A 21337-nucleotide genomic window follows, 5' to 3' on the forward strand; every position below is an offset into this window, starting at 1 on the left:
TTATTATTCAGCTTGTATAATTCATGTGGCAATTTCAGAATCAAGTGAAAGATTAATGGCAGCATATTGCCAATGCTGATGAATGGTGGTATTACAACTTTGACATCTGACCTTTTGCTGACAGTCAAACTGTTTATGTTTGTAACTCCATCCATTTATCTTTGGATGGTCCATTAACTATTAGTATATCATCAGTGTGAACTCTCAAAATAGAACTTGTCACACATTGATCGTGGATCTCAGGACCTCACATATAGTATGTCTAGAAATATCCTGTCGATGACACAACACACATGATAGCAAAGATAACAATATGCCAATTTGTGTTTGTGACAGATCACAAATTTGTTTTGTCTCACTGCAAATCTCAAAAGGCTCCATGCTGAACCGTCTTTGCTAATCCTGCCCATCATGTTGTAATGGAAAGAGGAGATCGCATTGAACAACTTCAACAGGCAGCCAGATTTCTTCACCCACACGGTCCAATGTTTGGTGAAATTGATGAAAGCAAGATATGGATATCATCTTTATTCACTGCATTTTTCTTGTAGCTGCCAAGCTATCAAAATTGTGCCAACTTTAACACTTCTAGTTGTGAAACTCTGTTGCATGTGAAGAGGGAGATGGCACGGGGCAGGGTAACACTAGGCACACGGACACACAAGATGGTCGCTGAGCCATCACTTGGTCAACCTGACACATAAGATGGCCACCGGATCACAATATGGAGAGAAACAGCAAAGCAGATACAGACACTGCCTGGGACCACAGAATGCCAGCACAATGCACTTGCTTTATTTAAGGTAGGTGAGGGAGAGAAAATACACATTAGTAACGAACACTGCCTGCTGAAGTGTCTGGGTCCAGCCAGCACCTCTTATAGAAATGCTAAAAACTTGATACAGATTCAATATGAAATGTTAATGGCCAGGGCTGCAGTAAATACCCTTCTCAGGAAGAGCGATTAGCACCCATTACTATAGCAAAGAATTTCCATGCAGGCATTGAAACTGACATTGTTTACACTGGAACTGACAATGACCGCAGGAAAATTAACAAAGGCTGCGCTGGAACTGACAAAGACTGTATCAAAGCCATCAATAATTCTGTAACGGTTACTATAAACAAAGACAATCGCATCACTGACCTACTGTATCACAAGACGTATAAAAATTTCTCGACATGTGCTCCGGGTTGAGAAGACTCGCAGCTGACTTGTGCGCTGTCGGTGTCTCTCTCCCCGGACCTCCGGTATTTCCTTGTGCAATAAACTCTGTCACTGAACCCCAACTCTGACACGAGACTGGTGATTTCCCCCACAACACATGCCATACTATTTCATATGTAATAAATATTTCTAGTCTTCAAATGAAGAAAGTGAAAAGCAGAACAGGAACTAGATATATCCTCATTTTGTCGCATGTGGATGTCGCTGGCTGGCCAACATTTATTTCCTGTCCGTTGTTGCCTTTCAGAAGGTGATGGTGAGCTGCCTTCTTGAACTGCTGCAGTATATCTGCAGTGGACTGACCCACAATGCCACTAGGGAAGGAATTCCAGGTTTTGACCCAGCAGCAGTGATGGAATGGCAATATATTTCAAAGTCAGGATAGTGATTTGGAGGGGAACTTGAAGGTGGTTTTCCCATTTAACTGCTACCCTTATCCCTCTAGATGGAAGTAATCATGGGTTTGGAAGGTGCTGCCTGAGGATCTGAGAGTGAATTTCTGCAATCCATCTTGTCAATAGTACACACTGATGCTACTGGATGTTTGTGGATGTAGTGCCAATCAAGTAGGCCGCTTTATCCTGGATGGTGTCAAGCTTCTTGCTGTTGTTGGGGCTGCACTCATCTAAGCAAGCTGGGAGTATTCCTGACTTGTGCCTTGTAGATGTGGACAGGCTTTGAGGAGTAAGGAGGGGAGTTACTCACCGGTGTATTCTTAGCTTCAGATCTGCTCTGCAGCCACTCTGTTTACATGCTGAGTCCAGTTGAGTTTCTGATCAATGATACTCCCCAGGATGTCGATACATAGGTATTTCAGTGATAGTAACACTATTAAATACCATGGAGTGATGGTTAGATTGTCTCTTACTTGTGATGACTATAGCCTGACAGTGATGTGGCTGCTACTTGTCACTTGTCAGCCCAAGCCTGGATATTGTCCAAGCCTTATTGCATTTGAACACTGACTGCTTCAGTATCTGAGTTGGCCCGAGTGGTGGTGAATATCGTGCAATCATCGGCAAACATTTCACTTCTGACCTTATGGAGGGAAGGTCATTGATGAACCAGCTGAAGGTTGTTGGGCTGAGGACACTATCCTGATGAACCCTTGCAGAAATGCCCTGGAGCTGAGATGACTGACCTCCAGCAGCTACAACCATCTTCCTCTATGTCAGGTATGAGTCCAACCACCAGAGAGAGTTTGCCTCAGATATCCATAGATTTGCTCAGACTCCTTCATACCACACTCTGCCAAATGCAGCCATGATGTCAAGGTCGATCACTCTCACCTCATCTCTCGAATTCAGCTCTTTTGTCCTTGTTTGAACCAAGACTGTAATGAGATCAGGAGCTGAATGACCCTGGTGTAATACAAACTGGGCATCACTGAGCAGGTTATTGCCAAGCAGATGCTGCTTGATAGAACTATTGATGATACCTTCCATCACTTTACTGATGATCAAGAGCAAACTAATGGGGCGGTAATTGCCGGGTTGAATTTGTCCTGCTTTTTATGTACAGGACATACTTGGACAATCTTCCACATTGTTGCTTCAATACCAGTGTTCCAACGTACTGGAACAGCTTGACAAGGGGTACTGCAAGTTCTGCAGCACTAGTCTTCTGTACTACTGCCATAAGGCTGTCAGACCCAATAGCCTTTGCAGAATCTAGTGTCTCCAACCGCTTCTTGATATTACATGGAGTGAATCAAACTGGCAGAAGATTGCTAAATGCAATGTTGGCAACCACTGGAGGAGAGTAGGGTGGATCATCCACTCGTCACTTCTAGCTGAAAATTGCTCGAAAGCTTCAGCCTTACCTTTTGCACTGATGTGCTGGGCTCTTCAATCATTGATGTTTGGGATATTTATGCAGCCGCCTGCTCCAGGGAGTTGCTTAATTATCCACCACCACTCATGGCTGGATGTGGCAAGATCACAGGACTTAGATTTGATCTGTTGTGGGATTGCTTAGCTCTACCACTTGCTGCTTGGCATGCAATTAGTCCTGTTTAGTGGCTTCACTCGGTTGACACCTCATGGTCAGATATGCCTAGTGCTGTTCCTGGCATGCCCTCTTGCACGCTCCATGGCAATGGTTGAGTGTAAGATATGCCAGGCCACAAGGTTACAGATTATGCCGGAGTACAATTCTGCTGTTCTTGATGGCCCACAGCACCTCATGGATGCCCACAATTGAGTTGCTAGGTCTGATCAAAGTCTGTCCCATTTAGCATGGTGATAGTGCCAAACGACATGGAGGTTATTCTCAACGTGAAGGCGAGACTTTATCTCCACAAAGACTATGCAGTGGTCACGCTTACCGATATTGTCCTGGACAGGTGCATCTGTAGCTAACAGAATGGTAAGGATGAGGTCAAGTATGTTTTTCCCTCACAACCTGCCGCAGACCCAGTCTCGCAGTTATGCCCTTTAGGAGCCAACCAGCTTGATCTGTATTATTGCTGCCAAGCCACTCTTGATGAACTTTGAAATCCCTCACCAGAGTACATTTTCTGCCCTGGCCACCCTCAGTGCTTCCTCTAAGTGTTGTTCAACATGGAGGAGTACAGATTCATCAGCTGAGGGAGGATGGTAGGTGGTTATCAGCAGGAGGTTTCTTTGTCCATGTTTAACATGAAACCACAAGACTTCATGGGGTCCGAAGTCAATGTTGAGGACCCCAAGGGCAACTCCCTCAACTGTATACCACTTGCTGCTATCTCTGCCAGGTCTGGCCTGCTGGTGGGACAAAACGTACCCAAGAACGGTGATGGTGGTGTCTGGGACATTGCCTGTAAGCTATGACTCAGAGTATGATAGTCAGTCTGTTGCTTGACTAGTCTGCGAGACAGCTCTCCCAGTTTTGGCACTAGCACCCAGATGTTAGAAAAGATGACCCTGCAGGATCGATAGGGCTGCATCTGCCGTTGTCTTTTCTGGTGCCTAGGACAATGCCTAGTGATCTGTCAGTTTCATTTCTTTGAGGCTTTGTAGTGATTGGTACAACTGAGTGGTTTGTTAGGCTATTTCAGAGGGCAAATGAGAGTTAACCACATTGCTGTGGTTCTGGAGTCATATGATGGCCAGACCAGGAGAGGATGACATATTTCCTTTCCTGAAGGACATTAATGAACCAGATGGATTTTTCCAACAATCAATAATGATTTAATAGTCATCAGTAGATTCTTAATGCCAGATTTTCTTTTTTACTGAATTCAAATTCCACTGTTTGAACCCAGGTCCTCAGAATATTAGCTGAGTTTCTGGATTAATAACCTAGCCACTAGGACATTGCCTACCTGAAAATCATTACTTACAGTAAATATCCTGTGCCCTGTGCGATCAAAAGCAACACAATAAACTGACGACAGATGTCCAAGAATTCTGCGGTGCATCTTTATGTGCTGATATGCACAGGTTGGAAAAATCGAGCCAAAATGTCCACTTCCTGTCAATTGTCTGCCACGGACAATCTCTACTGCAATAACAATTTTACCAATTTTTAATTATCTGAGATATTTCAGGCACAAGCATGCAGCATTATCACAGCAAAACTGCTCTGATCTCACACTTACCAACACTAGGTGAACTCCCATAGGTTATGGGCATTTCTGGTGGCCTTCCTCTATGAAGGGCCGCAAAAGCAGAGCCTCTCCATACTACCTGTTTACAATCTGAAATGAAACATGACTTCAGTATTCATAAAACTATAATTTATATAACAGTACAAAGTCATTTACAAGTTTCGCATTCCTTTTGTTCAAAGTATACTTAAGTATTCAAATGAAAATAATTACTTTTAATATAGATTGCAAACAGTGTTCTCAACTAATTGTTATACTGGTTAAAATAATCAAATCATGATATATGCTGCAAGAGGGCAAACAGGCCAAAATAAGAGTGAAACTTTGGATCTAGACTAGTTAATTGCAAACTGACAAGAACAATTAAATATAAATGCAGTTTACCTTCACTTTAACAAGGACCAGTCGACACAAGTTACCAAGTTATCACATATCAAAGATATGTTATCACATATCAAACATATCATATAAAATTCAAGACTACCAAGCCAATACTAAACAAATAAGAATATACTTTTTCAATATTAAAAACAATTAATATTCAGAAGTGTAATATAAAACAGTGGCATGAAATTTAACATAAAATTGTTTAAGCAGAAAAACCAGCCTAGAGGTTGTTTGCTAATGAGGGAAAGGAATAAAATTTAGAACATGGTATTTGAGGAGTAAAGGATGTATTTCAAGCAGAATTAATTATTCCAGGATAAGCGATCAATTGAAGGAGTTCAGTGGCTGAACAACAGAAAGCACGACATTACAGATTTTAAACAACATGGTGTCTACCTAAGATGATGGCAGCAAGGCAGAGAATGGGGAATAGCATACAAATTGCTCCCATCATAGTAACAGCAACAGGACATAGAATCATAGAATCCCTACATTGTGGAAACAGGCCCAGCAGGTCCACACTGACCCTCCCAAGAGTAACCCACCCAAACTCATTCCACTACCCTTTTACTCTGCATTTACCCCTGACTAATGCACCTAACCAACACATCTGTGAACACTATGGTCAATTTGGCATGGCCAATTCACCTGACCTGCACAAATTTGGATTGTAGGAAAAACCCATACAGACATAGGGAGAATGTGCAAATTCCACACAGTCAGTTGCCTGAGGCTGTTATCAAACCCAGGTCTCTGGAGCTGTGAGGCAGCAGTGCTAACCACTGGGTCATCGTGCCACCAATACATCACCTGCAATCACACTTTCCATATAGCGCTTTTTTTTTGAGATGTTGATAACTTAAAAAGAGTTAAAATGGTCCGGAAAGGGACCATTTGGCCCAACTGGTCATTGCTGGCTCTACTACCTAGTCCAGACCTCCTACTTTTTCCCCTATTCCTGCACATCATTACTATCTGAAAGAAAATTCAATGCCTTCTCAAATGCCTCAATTGAACTTGCTTCCACCATATTTCCAGGCAATGCATATTATCATTAACAACTCTGTTCAAGTAAGTTTTTCTCACATAACCATTGCTTTGCCTGCACATCATTTTAAACATATACCCTCTCATTCTTGTTTCTTTTACAAGGAGAAACAGCTTTAATCGCCCTTCCAATTTGTGATTTTGCAAACCTCCATCAGATCTCTTCTTATCTTTCTTCTCTCCAGAGAACAGCCCCAACTTCTTCAATCTATCTTCACAGACAAAGTTTCTCATACCTGGAACCATTAGTAAATCAAATCTGCACTCTCTCTAATGCATTTACATCTTTCCTATAACGTGGCAATAAGAACTGCATACAACTATCCAGAGGTCTAACAAGCATTTTCCACAAGTTCAATATCACCTCCTTGCTCTTGCACACTCTACCCTTTTTAACTGAGCTGACAACACAATGCTTTATTTTGGGCTATCGCCACTTGCCACCTTCCATGATCTGGACACATACCCCCAGATTCCTTTGCCCCACACACCCTATAAAATTATTTTTACATTGTCTTTGTGCTGTCTGACCAAAGCACAGCATCTCATACCTCTCTGCATTGAATTTCATATGCTATCATATCTGACCATTCCACCAACTTGTCAATATCCTTGGAATTTCACACACTCAGATGTACAGCATGGAAACAGACCCTTCGGTCCAACCCATCCATGCCGACCAGATATCCCAATTGCCAGCACCCGGCCCATATCTCTCCAAACCCTTCCTATTCCTATAACCATCCAGATGCCTTTTAAATGTTGCAATTGTACCAGCCTCCACCACTTCCTCTGGCAGCTCATTCCAAACACATACCACCCTCTGCATGAAAAAGTTGCCCCTTAGGTCTCTTTTATATCTTTCCCCTCTCACCTTAAACCTATGCCCTCTAGTTCTGGCATCAAGTGCCTTCTGGAAGTCCATGCACATCACATAAGTATTATCCTCACCAACCTTTTCAGTTTCCTCCTCAAAAAAAAACTCTTAACAAGTCAGCACGGCTTTGAGGGGCGTCAGGTCATGTCGCACAAGCCTTCGTGAATTTTTTGAGGATGTGACAAAACACATCAATGAAGGGCAAGCAGTAGACATGGTGCACATGGACTTTATAAGGTTCCCCATGGTAGAGTCATTCAGAAAGTAAGAAGGCATAGGATACAGGGAAATTTGGCTGTCTGAATACAGAATTGACTGGCCCATAGAAGACAGAAGGTGGTAGTACATGGAAATTATTCAGCCTGGAGCTCAGTGACCAGTGGTGTTCTGCAGGGATCAGTTCTGCGATCTCTGCTCTGTGATTTTTATAAAGGACTTGGATAAGGAAATGGAAGGGTGGGTTAGTAAGTTTCCCGATGTCACATAGGTTGGAGGAGTTGTGCAAAGTGTGGATCGCTGTTGTAGGTTCAACAGAACATTGACATGATGCAGAAGTGGGTTGAGAAGTGGCAGATGGAGTTCAACCTGGAAAAAAGTGTGAAGTGATTCATTTTGCAAGGTCGAATTTGAATGCAGATTACAGGGTTACCGGCAGAATTTGTGGCAGTGTGGAGGAACACAGGCATCTTGGGATCCATGTCCATAGATCCCTCAAGTTGCCACCAAATTGATAGGGTTGTCAAGGAGGTATATGGTGTGTTGGCTTTCATTAGCAGGGGATTGAGTTTAAGAGCTGGGAGGTTATGCTGCAGCTCTCTAGAGCCCTGGTTAGACCACACTTGGAATACTGTGTTCTGTTCTGGTCATAGAAGGATATGGAAGCTTTAGATAGAATGCAGAGATTTAACAAGATGCTGCATGGGCTAGAGGGCAAGTCTTATGAAGAAACAGTGAGGGAGTTCAGGCATTTCTCAATGGAGCAAAGAAGGATGAGAGGTGACTTCATAGAAGTATACAAGATGTTGAGAGGCATTGATAGAGTGGATAGACAGAGACATTTTTTCAGGTCGGAAATGGCTATCATGAGGGGGCATAACTTTAAGGTGATTGGAGGAAGGTTTAGGGAAGATGTCAGAGGTAGATTCGTTATACAGTGTGGTGGGTGCGTGGAATGCACTGTTAGCAGTGGTAGTAGAATCAGATACATTAGGGACATGTAAGTGACTCTTGCATAGACACATGGATGATAGTAAAATGAAGGGTAAGTAAGTTAGTTTGATCGTAACGTAGGATAAAACGTCGACACAACATCGAGGGACAAAGAGCCTGTGCTGTGCTGTTCTATACTCTAAGTCAGTCAGACACAATTTATTCTTTAGAAATCCATGCCAATTCTTCCTAATCAACTTTTTCAAAACAACTACTTAGTCTGTTAGGAATAATTGCTTCCAAAAAATCCCACTACCAAAGTTAAACTAATTAACTAATGTTGTTCCTGAATAGCTAATGCTTCCCAGCTCAAGGGAAATAGGGACAATTCAGGGAGCCTCGGATCATCAAATTGCACATCGGTAGCTGGGAAGCTATTGGAGAGAATTCTTGGAGGTATGATTTACCCTTATTTGGAAAAGCATGGCCTAATTAGGGACAGCCAGCATGGCTTTGTGCAGGGGAGATCATGTCTTACTAACCTAATTGAATTTTTTTTGAGGTGACAAAGGTGTTTGACGAGGCTCGAGGAATAAATGTTGCCTCCATGGATTTTAGTAAGGCTTTCAACAAGGTCCCTCGTGGTCGGCTCATCCAGAAGATTGAGATGCATGGGATCCACCGTGACTTGGCAGCATGGATTCAGAATTGGCTTGCCCATAGAAGGCAGAGGGTAGTGGTGGAAGGGTGTTTTCAGACTGGAGGCCCATGACTAGTGGTGTTCCACCGGGATCCAACTGGGACCTCTGCTGTTTGTGACTATATATAAATGACTTGGATGAAAATGTGGAGGGGTGGGTTAGTACATTTGCAGATGATATAAAGACCAGTAGAGTTGTGGATAGTGTAGAAGGTTGGCAAAGAATACAGTGGGATTAACATCAGTTGCAGGTATGGGAGGAGAAATGGCAGATGGAGATTTATCTGGGCAAGTGTGAGGTGCTGCACTTTGGGAGATCAAATGTTAAGGAAAAGTATACAGTTAATGGCAGGACCCTGAACAGTATTGATGTGCAGGGTTCTTAGGGTTCAAGTCCATAGCTCCCTGAAAGAGGACACACATGTAGTTCGGATGGTAAGGTGTATGGCATGTTTGCCTTTATTGGTCAGGGAATTGAGTACAAGAGTCAGGATGTCATATTGTAGCTTTATAAAGCTTTGGTTATGCCACACTTCGAGTATTGTTTCCAATGATGGTCATCACATTAAAAAAAGGATGTGGAGGCTTTGGAGAGGGCGAAGAAGAGGTTGACCATGATTCTGCCTGATTTAAAGGGTATGAGCTATAAGGCAAGACCAACTCGTGGATCGTTTCAGAGAACATCTCTGGGACACCTGTACCAACCAACCCTACTGCCCCGTGGTCGAATACTTCAACTCCTCCTCCCATTCCGCCATGGGCGCCTCCATTGCCAAACCCTAACCACCTGGCGCCTGAGGAAGAACATCTCAACTTCCGCCTTGGGACCCTGCAACCACACGGGATCAATGTGGATTTTCCCAGTTTCCTCATTTCCCCTCCCCTGACATTATCCCAGTCCCAAGTCTCCAACTTGGCACTGCCCTGACCTGTCCATCACCTTTACCATCTATCCACTCCACCCTCCTCTCTGACCTATCACCACCTTTTCCATCTTCACCTACCTATCGTCGGATGCTGTCTGACCTCCTGTGCTTTTCCAGGATCACACACCACTCTGATCTCCAGCATCTGCAGTCCTCACTTTCTCCTAAACACTCTAGTCCAATCAACTTTTGAAAGTTCTTGTCTCATACCATTAAATTTGCCTTACTCCAATTAAGAGCTTTAATTTTTATGGAAGACTTATCATTCTTCATAACAATTTTGAAACTAATAGCATGATGATTAGATTAGATTCCGTACAGTGTGGAAACAGGCCCTTCTCTGGTTACAGCAATGTAACATCAAAGTATCCCCCTCCCCCAGGCATCCTTTCCTGTCTTTCCTATAGAATCTAAAATCCAGAATATGGAGCTGCCAGTCTTGTTAATTTCTCAGCCAAGTTTCTGTAATAGCTATGACATCCCAACCCTATGTTCTTAATCATACCTGGAGTTCATCAGTTTTTTTTTAAACTTGTAAGACCCCTTTGTATTGACATAAATGTAATATAGTTCTTCAAAGTTACTACATATTGTGACTTTTAAACTCAAATTGACAAGTATTTCTTATTTTAATTTTGGTTATTAACAAGCAATATAAGTGATCTTTAACATTTAGAACATCATGTTTCTGTTGTTTCAAGCTTTGTTTTGGGTGATTTATCCCAGTGCATGAAACTCTGTGACATGTACACTTGACAAAAACAAATCACCAACAAAATGATCTAAATAATGACTGCATTGGGATCGACAGATGCAATAAATGATGTGTGGAAGTGCAAGTGAAACTTTGATGGATGTGAAAGGCTCCTCTGGGGCCTTGGACAGAGGTGAGGGAGGAAGGTGTGGGCACAGGTTTTGCAATTCCTGCAGTGGCAGAGGAAGGTGCCTGGAGGGGAGGGTGGGTTGATGGGGGGCGTGGACCTGATCAGCTAGTCACGGAGGGAACGGTCTTTGCGGAAAGCGGATAGGGGTGGGGAGGGAAATATATCCCTCTTGCTGGGGTCTATTTGTAGGTGGCAGAAATGTCGGCGGATGATGCGATGTATGCAGAGGTTGGTGAGGTGGAAGGTGAGGACCAGGGGGATTCTGTCCTTGTTGCAATTGGAGGAGTGGGATTCGAGAGCGGAGGTGCGGGACATGGAAGAGATGCGTTGGAGGGCATCTTCAACCACGTGGAAGGGGAAACTTTGGTCTAAAGAAGGAGCCCATCTGTTAGGTTCTCTGGTGGAACTGGCCTCTCTTGGGAGCAGATGCGGTGGAGGCAGAGGATTTGGGAATATGGGATTTTTGCCGAAGGTAGGGTGGGAGGTGTAATCCAGGTAGGAATCGGTGGGTTTGTAAAGAAAAATGTCAGTGTTGAGTCAGATTCGTGGATGGCAATAGACAGGTCTAGGAATGGGAGGGAGGTGTCAGAAATGGTCCAGGTGAATTTAAGTTCGGGGTGGAATGTGTTGGTGAAATTGATTAACTGTTCGACCTCCTCGTGGGAGCACGAGGTGGCGCCAATGCAGTCATCAGTGTAGCGGAGGAAAGGGTGGGGGCTGGTGCCGGTGTGACTCTGGAAAACAGACTATTCTACATAGCCGACAGAGACAGGCATAGCTGGGCCCCACGCAGATGCTCATAGCTACCCCTTTCGTCTAGAGGAAGTGGAAGGATTGGAAGGAGAAATTGTTGAGAGTGAGGACCATTCAGCCGAACTATTGAGTGTCAGTGGAAAGGTTCTGGTGGGAACATCGGGAGAGGAAAAAATGGAGGGCTTGGAGGCTCGGTCCTTGGTGCTTTGGGAGGGGTGGAATTCAAAGGCGGAGGTGCGGGAAGTGGAGGTGATGCGCTGGAGGGCATCAGCAGCCGTTTGGGAACGGAAATTGCACTCTTGGAAAACAGAGGCCATCTGGGATTTTCTAAGGTGGAATCAGTCAATCTGGAAACAGATGCGTTGGAGGCAGAGGAATTGGGAATAAGGGATGGCATTTACACAGGAGGTAGGGTGAGAAGAGGAGTAACCTAGGTAGCTGTGGGAGCCGTGGGCTTGTAGTAGATGTCCGTGGTTAATCGGTGTTAGTGAAATTGATGAACTGTTCAACCTCCTCGAGGGGGCATGAGTTAGTGCCGATACAGTCATACAGTGGACGAGTGTGTTTGCAGGTAAAAGGATGTTTGATAAGTGGGAGGCATTCAAGAGTGTAAGGATGAGAGTTCCTGTCAGAGTGAAGGGTAAGACTAGTAAGATTAACTAACAATGGATGAATAAAGATATTGAAGTTCTATTTGAGAATAAAAGAGAATCTTATTTTAGAAATAGACAACTTGGTTCAAATGAATCTGTTAATTCAATATAAAGAATATAGGGGCATTCTTAAATCAGGAAGGCAAAGAGGGAATGTGAGATAGCATTGGCAGATAAAGTTAAGGATAACCCAAAAAGATTCTACAAATACATTATGAGCAAGAGGGTAACTAGAGAGAGAGGTTACGGCCTCTTAAAGATCAAGGAGGTCATCTTTGTGTTGAACCTGAGATGGGAGGAACACTAAATGAATACTTCGCATTAGTTTTTACTGCAGAGAAAGAAATGGAGCCGAGAGAATGCAGAGAAGTAAACTTTGATGTTTAAAACAGTTCACATTACAGAAGAGGAAGGTCAGGAGGTCTCAGAGAATATAAAAGGTGGATAAGATCTCCTGGACTTGATCTAACATAAGCCAGAACGGTGTGTGAACAAAGAAAGAAAATTGTGAAACCCTGCAGAAATATTTGCATCACCTATAACTAGGGGTGAGGTGTCTAATGATTGGCTAACGTTGTACTTTTGTTTAAGAAAGGTTGTAAGGAGAAACCAAGGAAGTTTCTTCCTTGAGAGTCTGACTTCAGTTGTGCGTAAATTATTAGAGGTGATCATAAAAAGTAGAATTTATAGTCATTAGAGGGGCAAAAATTGATTAGGGACAGTCAGCATGGTTTTATGCAAGGAAAATCATATCTCACAAACTTGATTGGGTTTTTGAGGAAATTACCAAAATATTTTGATGGCAGACCAATAGACATTGTTTGTTTGGATTTTAGTAAAGGCTTTTACATGATAGACTAATTAATAAAGTTAGGACATGGGATTCAGGATGAGCTTGTCAATTGGATACCTAATTGGCTTCACGGCAGAAGACAGCAAGTGATGGTGGAAGGTTGCTTTTCAGACTGGAGGCCTGTGACTAGCAGTATTCCACAGGGATCGGTTCTGGGTCTTCTTTTGTTTGTCATTTGGATGAGAACATAGAAGTCGTGGTTAGTAAGTTTACGGACGGCATCAAAATTGGTGACATAGTTGACAGTGAAGAAAGTTTTCTAAGATTACAAAGGGATCTTGATCAAAGGGGTGAATGGTCTGAAAAATGGCAGATGGAATTCCATCTTTATAAATGCAAGGTATTGTATTTTGGTACATCAAACAAGGATAAGGCCGTGCACAGTGTTGAAGAACAGAGAGCCCTAGGGTGCAGGTACATAATTCTTTGAAGTTTGCGTCACGTATAGATAGATTGGCTAAAAAAAAGTTTTGTAGCACACTTGCCTTCATTGCACAATCCTTTGCGCATAGGCATTGGGATGTTACGTTAATACTGTACAGGACATTGGTAAGGCCTCTTCTGAAATACTGTGTCCAGTTCTGGTCATCCAGTTGTAGAAAAGATATCATTAAGCTGGAGAGGGTTCAGAAGAGATTTACCAGAATGTTGCCAGGTATGGAATGTTTGAGTTATAAGGCTGGATAGGCTGGGACATTGTTCACCTGGAGCATAGGAGGTTCAGAGATTACCTGATTGAAGTTTATGAAATAACAAGAGGTATAGATAGAGTTAATGGTAATTGTCTTTTCCCTAAAATGGGGAATTTCGAGACTGGAAGGCACATTTTTAAGGTGAGAAGACAGATTTTAAAAAGACATGAGAGACTAATTTTTTCGTTTACACAGAGAGTGATTCACTTTGGAATGAACGTCTTGAGAAAGTAGTGGATGTGGGTACAATTACAACATTTAAAATACATTTGGATAAGTACATTAATAGGAATGGTTTGGATGGATATGGGTCAGGAATAGGCAAGTGGGATTGGTTTAGTTTGGGATTATGGTCATCATGGACTGGCTGGACCAAAGGGCCTGTTTCTGTGCTGTATGACCGTGACATACCTAACATCAACAAGCAAGCAAAACAATTTAGTATTTTGGTAAAAATGACACTACAGAAAAGAAAATACACCATTTAGAAGTTACAAAAGTTTGTTATGAGAGAAATGAAATTTTAAACCACATTGCATGTGCATGCAAATAATTGTGCATTGTTAATTTCTAAGAACAAGATGCAGCTATAAGTATTGTATGCCTCTTTTAATTTCGATGAGTGGAACACTATATTAAGCAACTAACCACCTGAGCCAGGAGTAAACATCAACTGCAAAAGCAGTCCCATTAGTGAAGGAAGAGTCCCAGAAAACCTAAGCCTCCTTTATTTTGGTTCAAATGTCCAATTTAAAAATAAGCTCATTATAAGAACCAAAGAATAGAGAAGGTCTGTTCATTTTTGATCATCCAATGAAGGAATATAATTGATATTTTTGATAGCATAACAAGAGTTTGAGAGTTTCCAATCCTTCTCAGAAACATCAATGACTTATAAAGTGCTTCATCTGTTTCAGACGTTGAGTACATAACTTAGTATGGCACTAGACAAACCATCTAAGTGTCAGATTGCAACCATAGCTCATCCTAGTCTATTTTGCTGGGAAATTAGCATAGTACAAAGTAGGCCATTTGATTTCTTATAAACGTGCAGCCTCTTTGAAAGAGCTGCACAATTAATCTCGCTCTCCTGCTCTTTCCCATAGTACTACAATTTGTTTTCACAAGTACTTAGTTGATTAAGCTTCGAAATTGAGTTAGTTTCCACCAATCTTAAACACAAAATAAACCAACCCAGACAAAAACAACTGGCTCTTTTAACATTAGTTTAATATTCTGTTCTTGATATACTACCCATTCCATGAATAGCAACACTCATTTGTTTTTTATTCTCAACACTAACACTAGCCATCACCTTAACTCAGGATTCTACATGTCCACGTAGGTTTTAAACCAACAGATTGTTTGTGAAGAGTGACAGGCCCACAAACGACACTGGGATTGAAGCAGTAGTAGCTTCCTCGACATAGGAGAGACTGATCCCTGCCATAATTGGTGTTAAAGTTACTTTGAGCCACACCAACCTCTCAGAATTAAGAAAAACAAACAAACAAAATGAACCCCAACTGTTCCAAGGCAGCTGCAAAGATCCCAGGAAGAAATTACTCAACTACGTATACCAGTAGCAGAGTTTGCAGCAATATTCCAAGGGGTCTCCACATACGAAAAGCAACTATTCAAAGTGGCCCCATGCTACACCAGCAACAGAGGGCCCCCAGACAGCAACCAAAGCAGTAACAGTTGAAGGGGTCCCAGGCAGCACACAGCAATTCCCATTCAGACCCAGGTAACACCACCAACCTTAACTCCAGGATGCAACACAGGTCCCTGTTTCCAAGTTTCAACCTTCAGGCCCATCTCCATGCTCTTCCCTCTCTTCAGTCTCCACTCTGGGCTCTCGCCTCAGGCAATAGACACCATTTTCTAATCTCCAAGCAGTAGCAGCCAACTCCACTTCCTCCACAGCAATGTATGGTCTAAACTCTCAAGCCTTCTGGGCCTAAATACTGGGACACTACACTGTGCCACAACCCTTTATTTACATTCAAAATACTTTGCAGTTTACACATTGTACACACCTCTGGAGCAGGTTGGACTTGAACCTGGTTCAGAGATAAGGACACTATCAGTGTGCCACAAGAACATTTATTTGTTCTCAACAAAACCTTTCAATATTTTCAACACCTGCATCAAATCTTCCCTTAACCTCTTCAGTCTCACCACAATTTAAACCTTGCATATTCAATCATTTTGGAAATCTTCTTTACCCCCCCTCAACAGCCTAGACATCTTTTGTAGCACGATGTCCAGAATTTTCCACAATCTTCCAACTGAGGCATAACCACTGATTTATAAATGATATGGCAAGTCTCTATGAAGCCAAAGAGTCCTTATGTAGTTGCATTTACAAATTCTCCAGATTTTATTCTCCCTTGTAATACTACACTATTGATTTGATAATGCCTTTGCTCATACTTCCTACAGAAACTAATCATTTCAGTGTATTCAATTTAATATGCCTGTTTCAGCACTGCCAATAATTTCCTGACACATCAAGAATGGCAGATTTCATATTATCTTCAAACTTTGAAATTATGTCCTGGTTGCTAATATATTTTAAAAATAGTAGTGGTCTCAATACCAACTCGAGAAACCGATGTACTACAAATGATATTTATATAGCATATTAATGAATAAAATACCCCAAGGTGCTTTGCAGACGCATGATGAGACCCCTGTGGAAGACATAACTAAACACTTCCCTCCAGGGTTAAAATCATTATTCTCTACCCTCGTTTTAATCCTTAGACAATTTGAAGCATAGAAAAAAAAAGAGAAAGCCACAAAACAGAAGTCTACTGCTTAAAATTTTTTCCACCTTTAGTTACTAAATCACAATATGCATCAAGTTAGCAGCTCAGATTATTATTTTGTCTAGGATATTAAAAATGTAACTATTCAGCACCAATCAAATGGAACTGGGCAAAGCCAAAGCTATCCAGCACAATGCGTCAAGTGCCCTCTTACCCAAGTGAAAAGGCACTCCAAACATTTGTATGCAGTAAAAGACTTGCACAATTAAGTTTGATGAAATGGACAGGTTGGACCGAAGGGTCTGTTTCCATTCTGTACATCTCTATGACTATGACTCTATAATGGTTAAACCACCAGCAGTTCAAATCAGTTTTCATTAATAAACATACTGACATCTGGTTACTGTGTACTTAACCCTTGTTCAGTCCTCAAACAGCCAAGCATCTAGGCTGTGCACTGTGGTCAAGGTAAAACATGGATTCTGACAGAAAAATGTTCCATTAATATTATTCAACAACTTTTATAGAACTCCATAGTGTCTTTAACAAAGTAAAAGAACTCATTGGCTTTACAGAATAATTATGAAACTAAAGTTTGCCACCGAACCACAAAAGCTTGGTCCAAACAAGCATTTGAAGGGGATTTAGACAATTCCATGGCACAGAAATGAGGCAGTTTAAGTTACTACTGCCAAAGGTGGAACAATTAAAACTGGTGATGCACAACAGGCAAAAATTGGAAGACGACATATCTTGGAGGGTTATAGGGCTGGAACTGTTTACAGAGAAACAAGCTGAGGGATTGAAAATCAATGATTTTTTTAAGATCTTGTGACAACTGGATGCAACGTTTATTACTTTATGAAGAACCACATCCCGAGTTTCTATGCCAAATCTGCTATCCAACAATTGCTATTCAAAATATCTGTGTGGTGTCACCTTTAAATGCCCTGCCAAATAGACTGCTAAAATTCTCAAAATGGCAACTATTTGGGCATTGCACAAAACCCATGAACATGATACTGAAAAGAGCATGTGATATTTTAACAGCCAAACATAAAGCCATACACAATAATTTCCATCTCTTACAGACTTGCTAAGTAGTACAATGCTATCAAAATGACAATGAATGGCTGCAGCCAACCAGCTAATTAACTAAACAACATTCATACTTCATGGCAATAATATCCAAAAGTAATATTCTGAATATGGAAGTTAACCAGAATATATACCTTTTGCAGTTCGAAGTAGGGACTGTCTGCCTGCACCAAGTAGGGACTGTACTCCAGATACACTTGAAGGAAGCTCCTTATCCAGCAACATGCCAATTCGCTGGCATATCCGTAAGAGATAATCAGGGGGCACATGCTGATTTGATGAAACCTGGAACAGCACACAATAAACATCCACAACTAAGTTAAAGCAGAAAGAGGATGCAACACATTGGAGTAGTCAATCAAAATTGTACATTCTAGCCTTATCTGTCCTTCAGAATCTAACTTTCTATTTCGGAAGAATTATGTGCAGTGTACTGGGCCCAAAGTCAGACAAAGAAGAGGCAGCAAAAGATGTACCACAAACATGCTGAGTCTAACTTTATTGTCTTGATTAGCACAATATTTAAGTAACTGGCGATATATGAATGAATGCAGATGGTGAAGGATAGAGAGGACAACTAGATAAAATCTAATCTTGTTTCGACTTTCTTGTTTAGAATAGGTAATAAACATTTTAAGTCCAAAATCGGAATAGAATACCAATTTCAATAAGGTTGCTAATAATTTTAAAATACAGCATTTTGCACATTAACCAGAAGCAAGAGCATCTTAGATGTTCAGCATGCAATGTGTTAATTATTGAAGAATCTTATAACAATCACAAAAATGTCCCAATGCACTTTGTAGAAATATTATAAAATAAAGATCACACCAAACTATGCACGATTTCAGTGCAAATGATGACAATCATGATAATAACACCTAGGGACTTGTGCCAGTTTCAAGATGGGGTAGCAGAGTTTTGGACAGCACAAATTTTACAGCATAAAACATAAAGCAATGACCAAAGGATCACTGCAGTAGTCAAATCTCTGGGTAACAAAAACAACTATTTGTTTCAACAGCAGAATACTGTCAATTTGAAATTGGGGTGATATTTTTGCTTTGCAAGAATCTAAGCACACAGTGACTAACATGATTCTTAATATTGTGCGAACATCTCCCATTTCATTTTCACAACTTTTTCTAATCAACCTGCTCAGAGATGTGGAAAGAAATCAGAGTCCAGTGATTCAAGGTCCTGAAAAAGGATCACTGGACCCGAAATTTTAACTGATTTCTCATATATGCTGCCAGACCAGCTAAACTTTTCCAGCAATTTCTATTTTTGTTTCTGATTTACAGAATCCTTTCAATTTTTATTTTGTTATAACAAACCTCTGGAACAAGTTGGACTTGACCTCGGGTCTATGGGTCTAGGGGTAGGGGTAGGGGCACTATTACTACACCACAAGTGCCATTTCATTTTCAAAACTGTTTCCATTTGAAAAACACAATGATACTAAGACCCATCTGACAAAGCAAGCTGACGAGTCAGAAGGGTGCGCTTCGTTACAAACGCCATTCCCAATGTTAACCTGTCTTTCCCCTCTCCAAAGTTGATTGATTGGCTTGTTGTGAATTTCCAGCTTTGACATTTTTGTTTAACACTTTGAATTTCCGGCATAATCAAACCTATCTGACAGCATTTCTCTCCCAAAAAAGGAGCCAAATGACGCTCGGTGCATGCGCAACTTTAGAGGTCAGGGTTTTTTCCTCTGAACCAATCCGCGATGATTTCACTAAAGCTGGGTTTCTCTCTCCCTCTTGCCGATGAAAGCGGAATTGTGATTTGAGCAGCAGCCTAATTATGCAAAGTAGTTGCATGGGGCTGCCTCCGAAAGCCGCGCCCCCTTCGAGAGAAAACCCAATTTATCATTTTTAACACCTTTTACCCCAAAATAACCATAAAAATTAAAAAAAAAATCGGGAAACGCAGAAGTTACACAATTTATTCCAACTTGTCAGAATTTTTTTTTAAAAAAGTATCACCATATAAAATTCTGGATTAAAACTTTTCTTCCAGCTTAACAATTATCTCATTAATTTTTTTTATTATAAAATTACTTACAAAGTTTTCATAGCTTCTGTGATGTTCATTGCCTTCCCAGTCTAGACGCTTCGGGAGCAGCTGAAAGAAAAAAAAGGGAGGTGAGAACGGGGCAGGAAATATTACTAAAAGGGGTAAAATGCGTTAAGTCTTTAAATTTCTCGCTCAGGTGAGTTTTTTTTATTAATGCGGAGAGGGGGGAGAAAAAAAGAACCGTCAAATCAGATAGCATTAGAGTGACATAAGAGGCCGAACAGGAGCAGCAAACGGAGTAAAGGACAGACAGGACGAGTTGAGCGGTCGCTGGCGTCTGCCTATACGTACCTCTTTCTCCTCAAGCTCGTTCACAAGTATCTGTCAGACAGGGAAGAAAAAAAAACAAGTTTAATCTCCGACATAATCACCGAAGACCGTTTGTGTTTTACTAAAACAACTTTTTTTATTATTGTTTCGAATACTCCACTCACCTCCGCGGACTTTTGGCACGGACCGGCCGAGAGAAAGCGAGCGATTAGGAAGTAGAGTTCTGAGGGGAACGAAAAAGAATACAAACCTCGTTTTTAACGTTGCTTTTTTGTTTGTAGAATAAAACAATTTAGGTCGTCTTTTCCTGTTGTCCTTACCTGATTCTAATGGAGAGACTTTAGGAGAGGTAGCGGTTGTCTCGGCCATTTTTTCCTTAATTTTGTTTAATTATATGCTTGGATTTCAATGATGGATTTTTAATATATTATGTTCTTGTTTGTAATTTATATATGTATATTTTCTTTAGAATTTTTGTGTGTGTGTGTGCTTTTGTTTTTGGAAAAGAATGTTGTCCCCGCCGCTGTTTGTCTGAGCCCCGGGCCCGGCCGCCTCCGGTCTCTTTAATCAAGATTTTCGGTCGCCATTGAGTGAGTGCTAAGGCCGACCTCGAATCAAATGTACACATGCGCGGAAGGAAAAGAGTTCCAGCCTGTGGGTAGAAAGTGGGGGAGGGGGGATTGCCGGAAAGTTGATTAAGTTGAAGTAATTCCAAATTATTTCACCTTTTGGACAAGGTGCTAATTATAGAGAAAGGAATAGAAAAAGTGAACGACGTGTGTTCATTCAGAGATGGTTTGACTTTTCTCCTTCACCCTTCCTACCGCGCAGAGAGGTACAGCGTGTGATGGGTTGACTATAAAATGGAGTCGTGTTTATATTGATCCGCCCAAGATGGCGCCCATGGGTTAGTGGCTGTTGTAAGGAGTCGTTTTTTAAACAAAACCGTTCGATTTTTGCTCTGCTTTCTATGTACTTTTTTAATGATTTTAAGTGGATAACTAAGTGGCTAGTATTGAAATATTTTGTAACCGGGAAGCTGTCTTTATCGTGTGATTGTTTCTGATTGGACTTCCTATCAACCTTTCAGACAACTGGAATGTTTCTAAATGTCTTCGTTTAGTGTTTGCTTCACAATGAAATACCTTTTAAAATGGGAAAAACACGTGATCTTGTATCCTGCATAACACTTCCCGAGTTCATATAATGTATGTATTAGTTCGTATATCACATTGCATGCTCCTTTTGTTATTTTCCAGTGCTATCGCCCTGCGAACAACTTTAGTAATCCTCGCGTACTTTTAACATTTCAACAATTAACCCTCGGGAAAAGACACCTGTCATTCACCTTAAGATTCCTCAAGATTTTATAAAC

General features: G+C 41.4%; 1 protein-coding gene across 3 annotated transcripts in view; it reads right to left on the reverse strand.

The window, feature by feature from the left end:
• brwd1 (bromodomain and WD repeat domain containing 1) overlaps window positions 1-20536 on the reverse strand; it is a 213785-nt gene extending 193249 nt beyond the window's left edge. For 2 of the 3 annotated variants that reach the window (XR_006313234.1, XM_043701209.1), the window contains exons 1-7: window positions 20283-20535; window positions 20127-20185; window positions 19984-20013; window positions 19681-19740; window positions 17745-17895; window positions 4809-4907; window positions 4551-4711 (exon numbers count right to left, since the gene is read on the reverse strand). Coding sequence is in view for 2 of the 3 variants with exons in the window: in XM_043701209.1 (XP_043557144.1) it covers window positions 4551-4711; window positions 4809-4907; window positions 17745-17895; window positions 19681-19740; window positions 19984-20013; window positions 20127-20185; window positions 20283-20331 (609 nt within the window). In the remaining variant the exon portion in view is untranslated. Of the gene's footprint in view, window positions 1-4550; window positions 4712-4808; window positions 4908-17744; window positions 17896-19680; window positions 19741-19983; window positions 20014-20126; window positions 20186-20282 lie in introns of all 3 variants that reach the window. The other variant, XM_043701210.1, reaches the window with a different exon arrangement.
• Between the last annotated feature and the right edge of the window lie 801 nt (window positions 20537-21337).

This window comes from Chiloscyllium plagiosum, chromosome 12 (assembly GCF_004010195.1).
Source record: "Chiloscyllium plagiosum isolate BGI_BamShark_2017 chromosome 12, ASM401019v2, whole genome shotgun sequence".
Lineage (NCBI taxonomy): Eukaryota > Metazoa > Chordata > Chondrichthyes > Orectolobiformes > Hemiscylliidae > Chiloscyllium > Chiloscyllium plagiosum.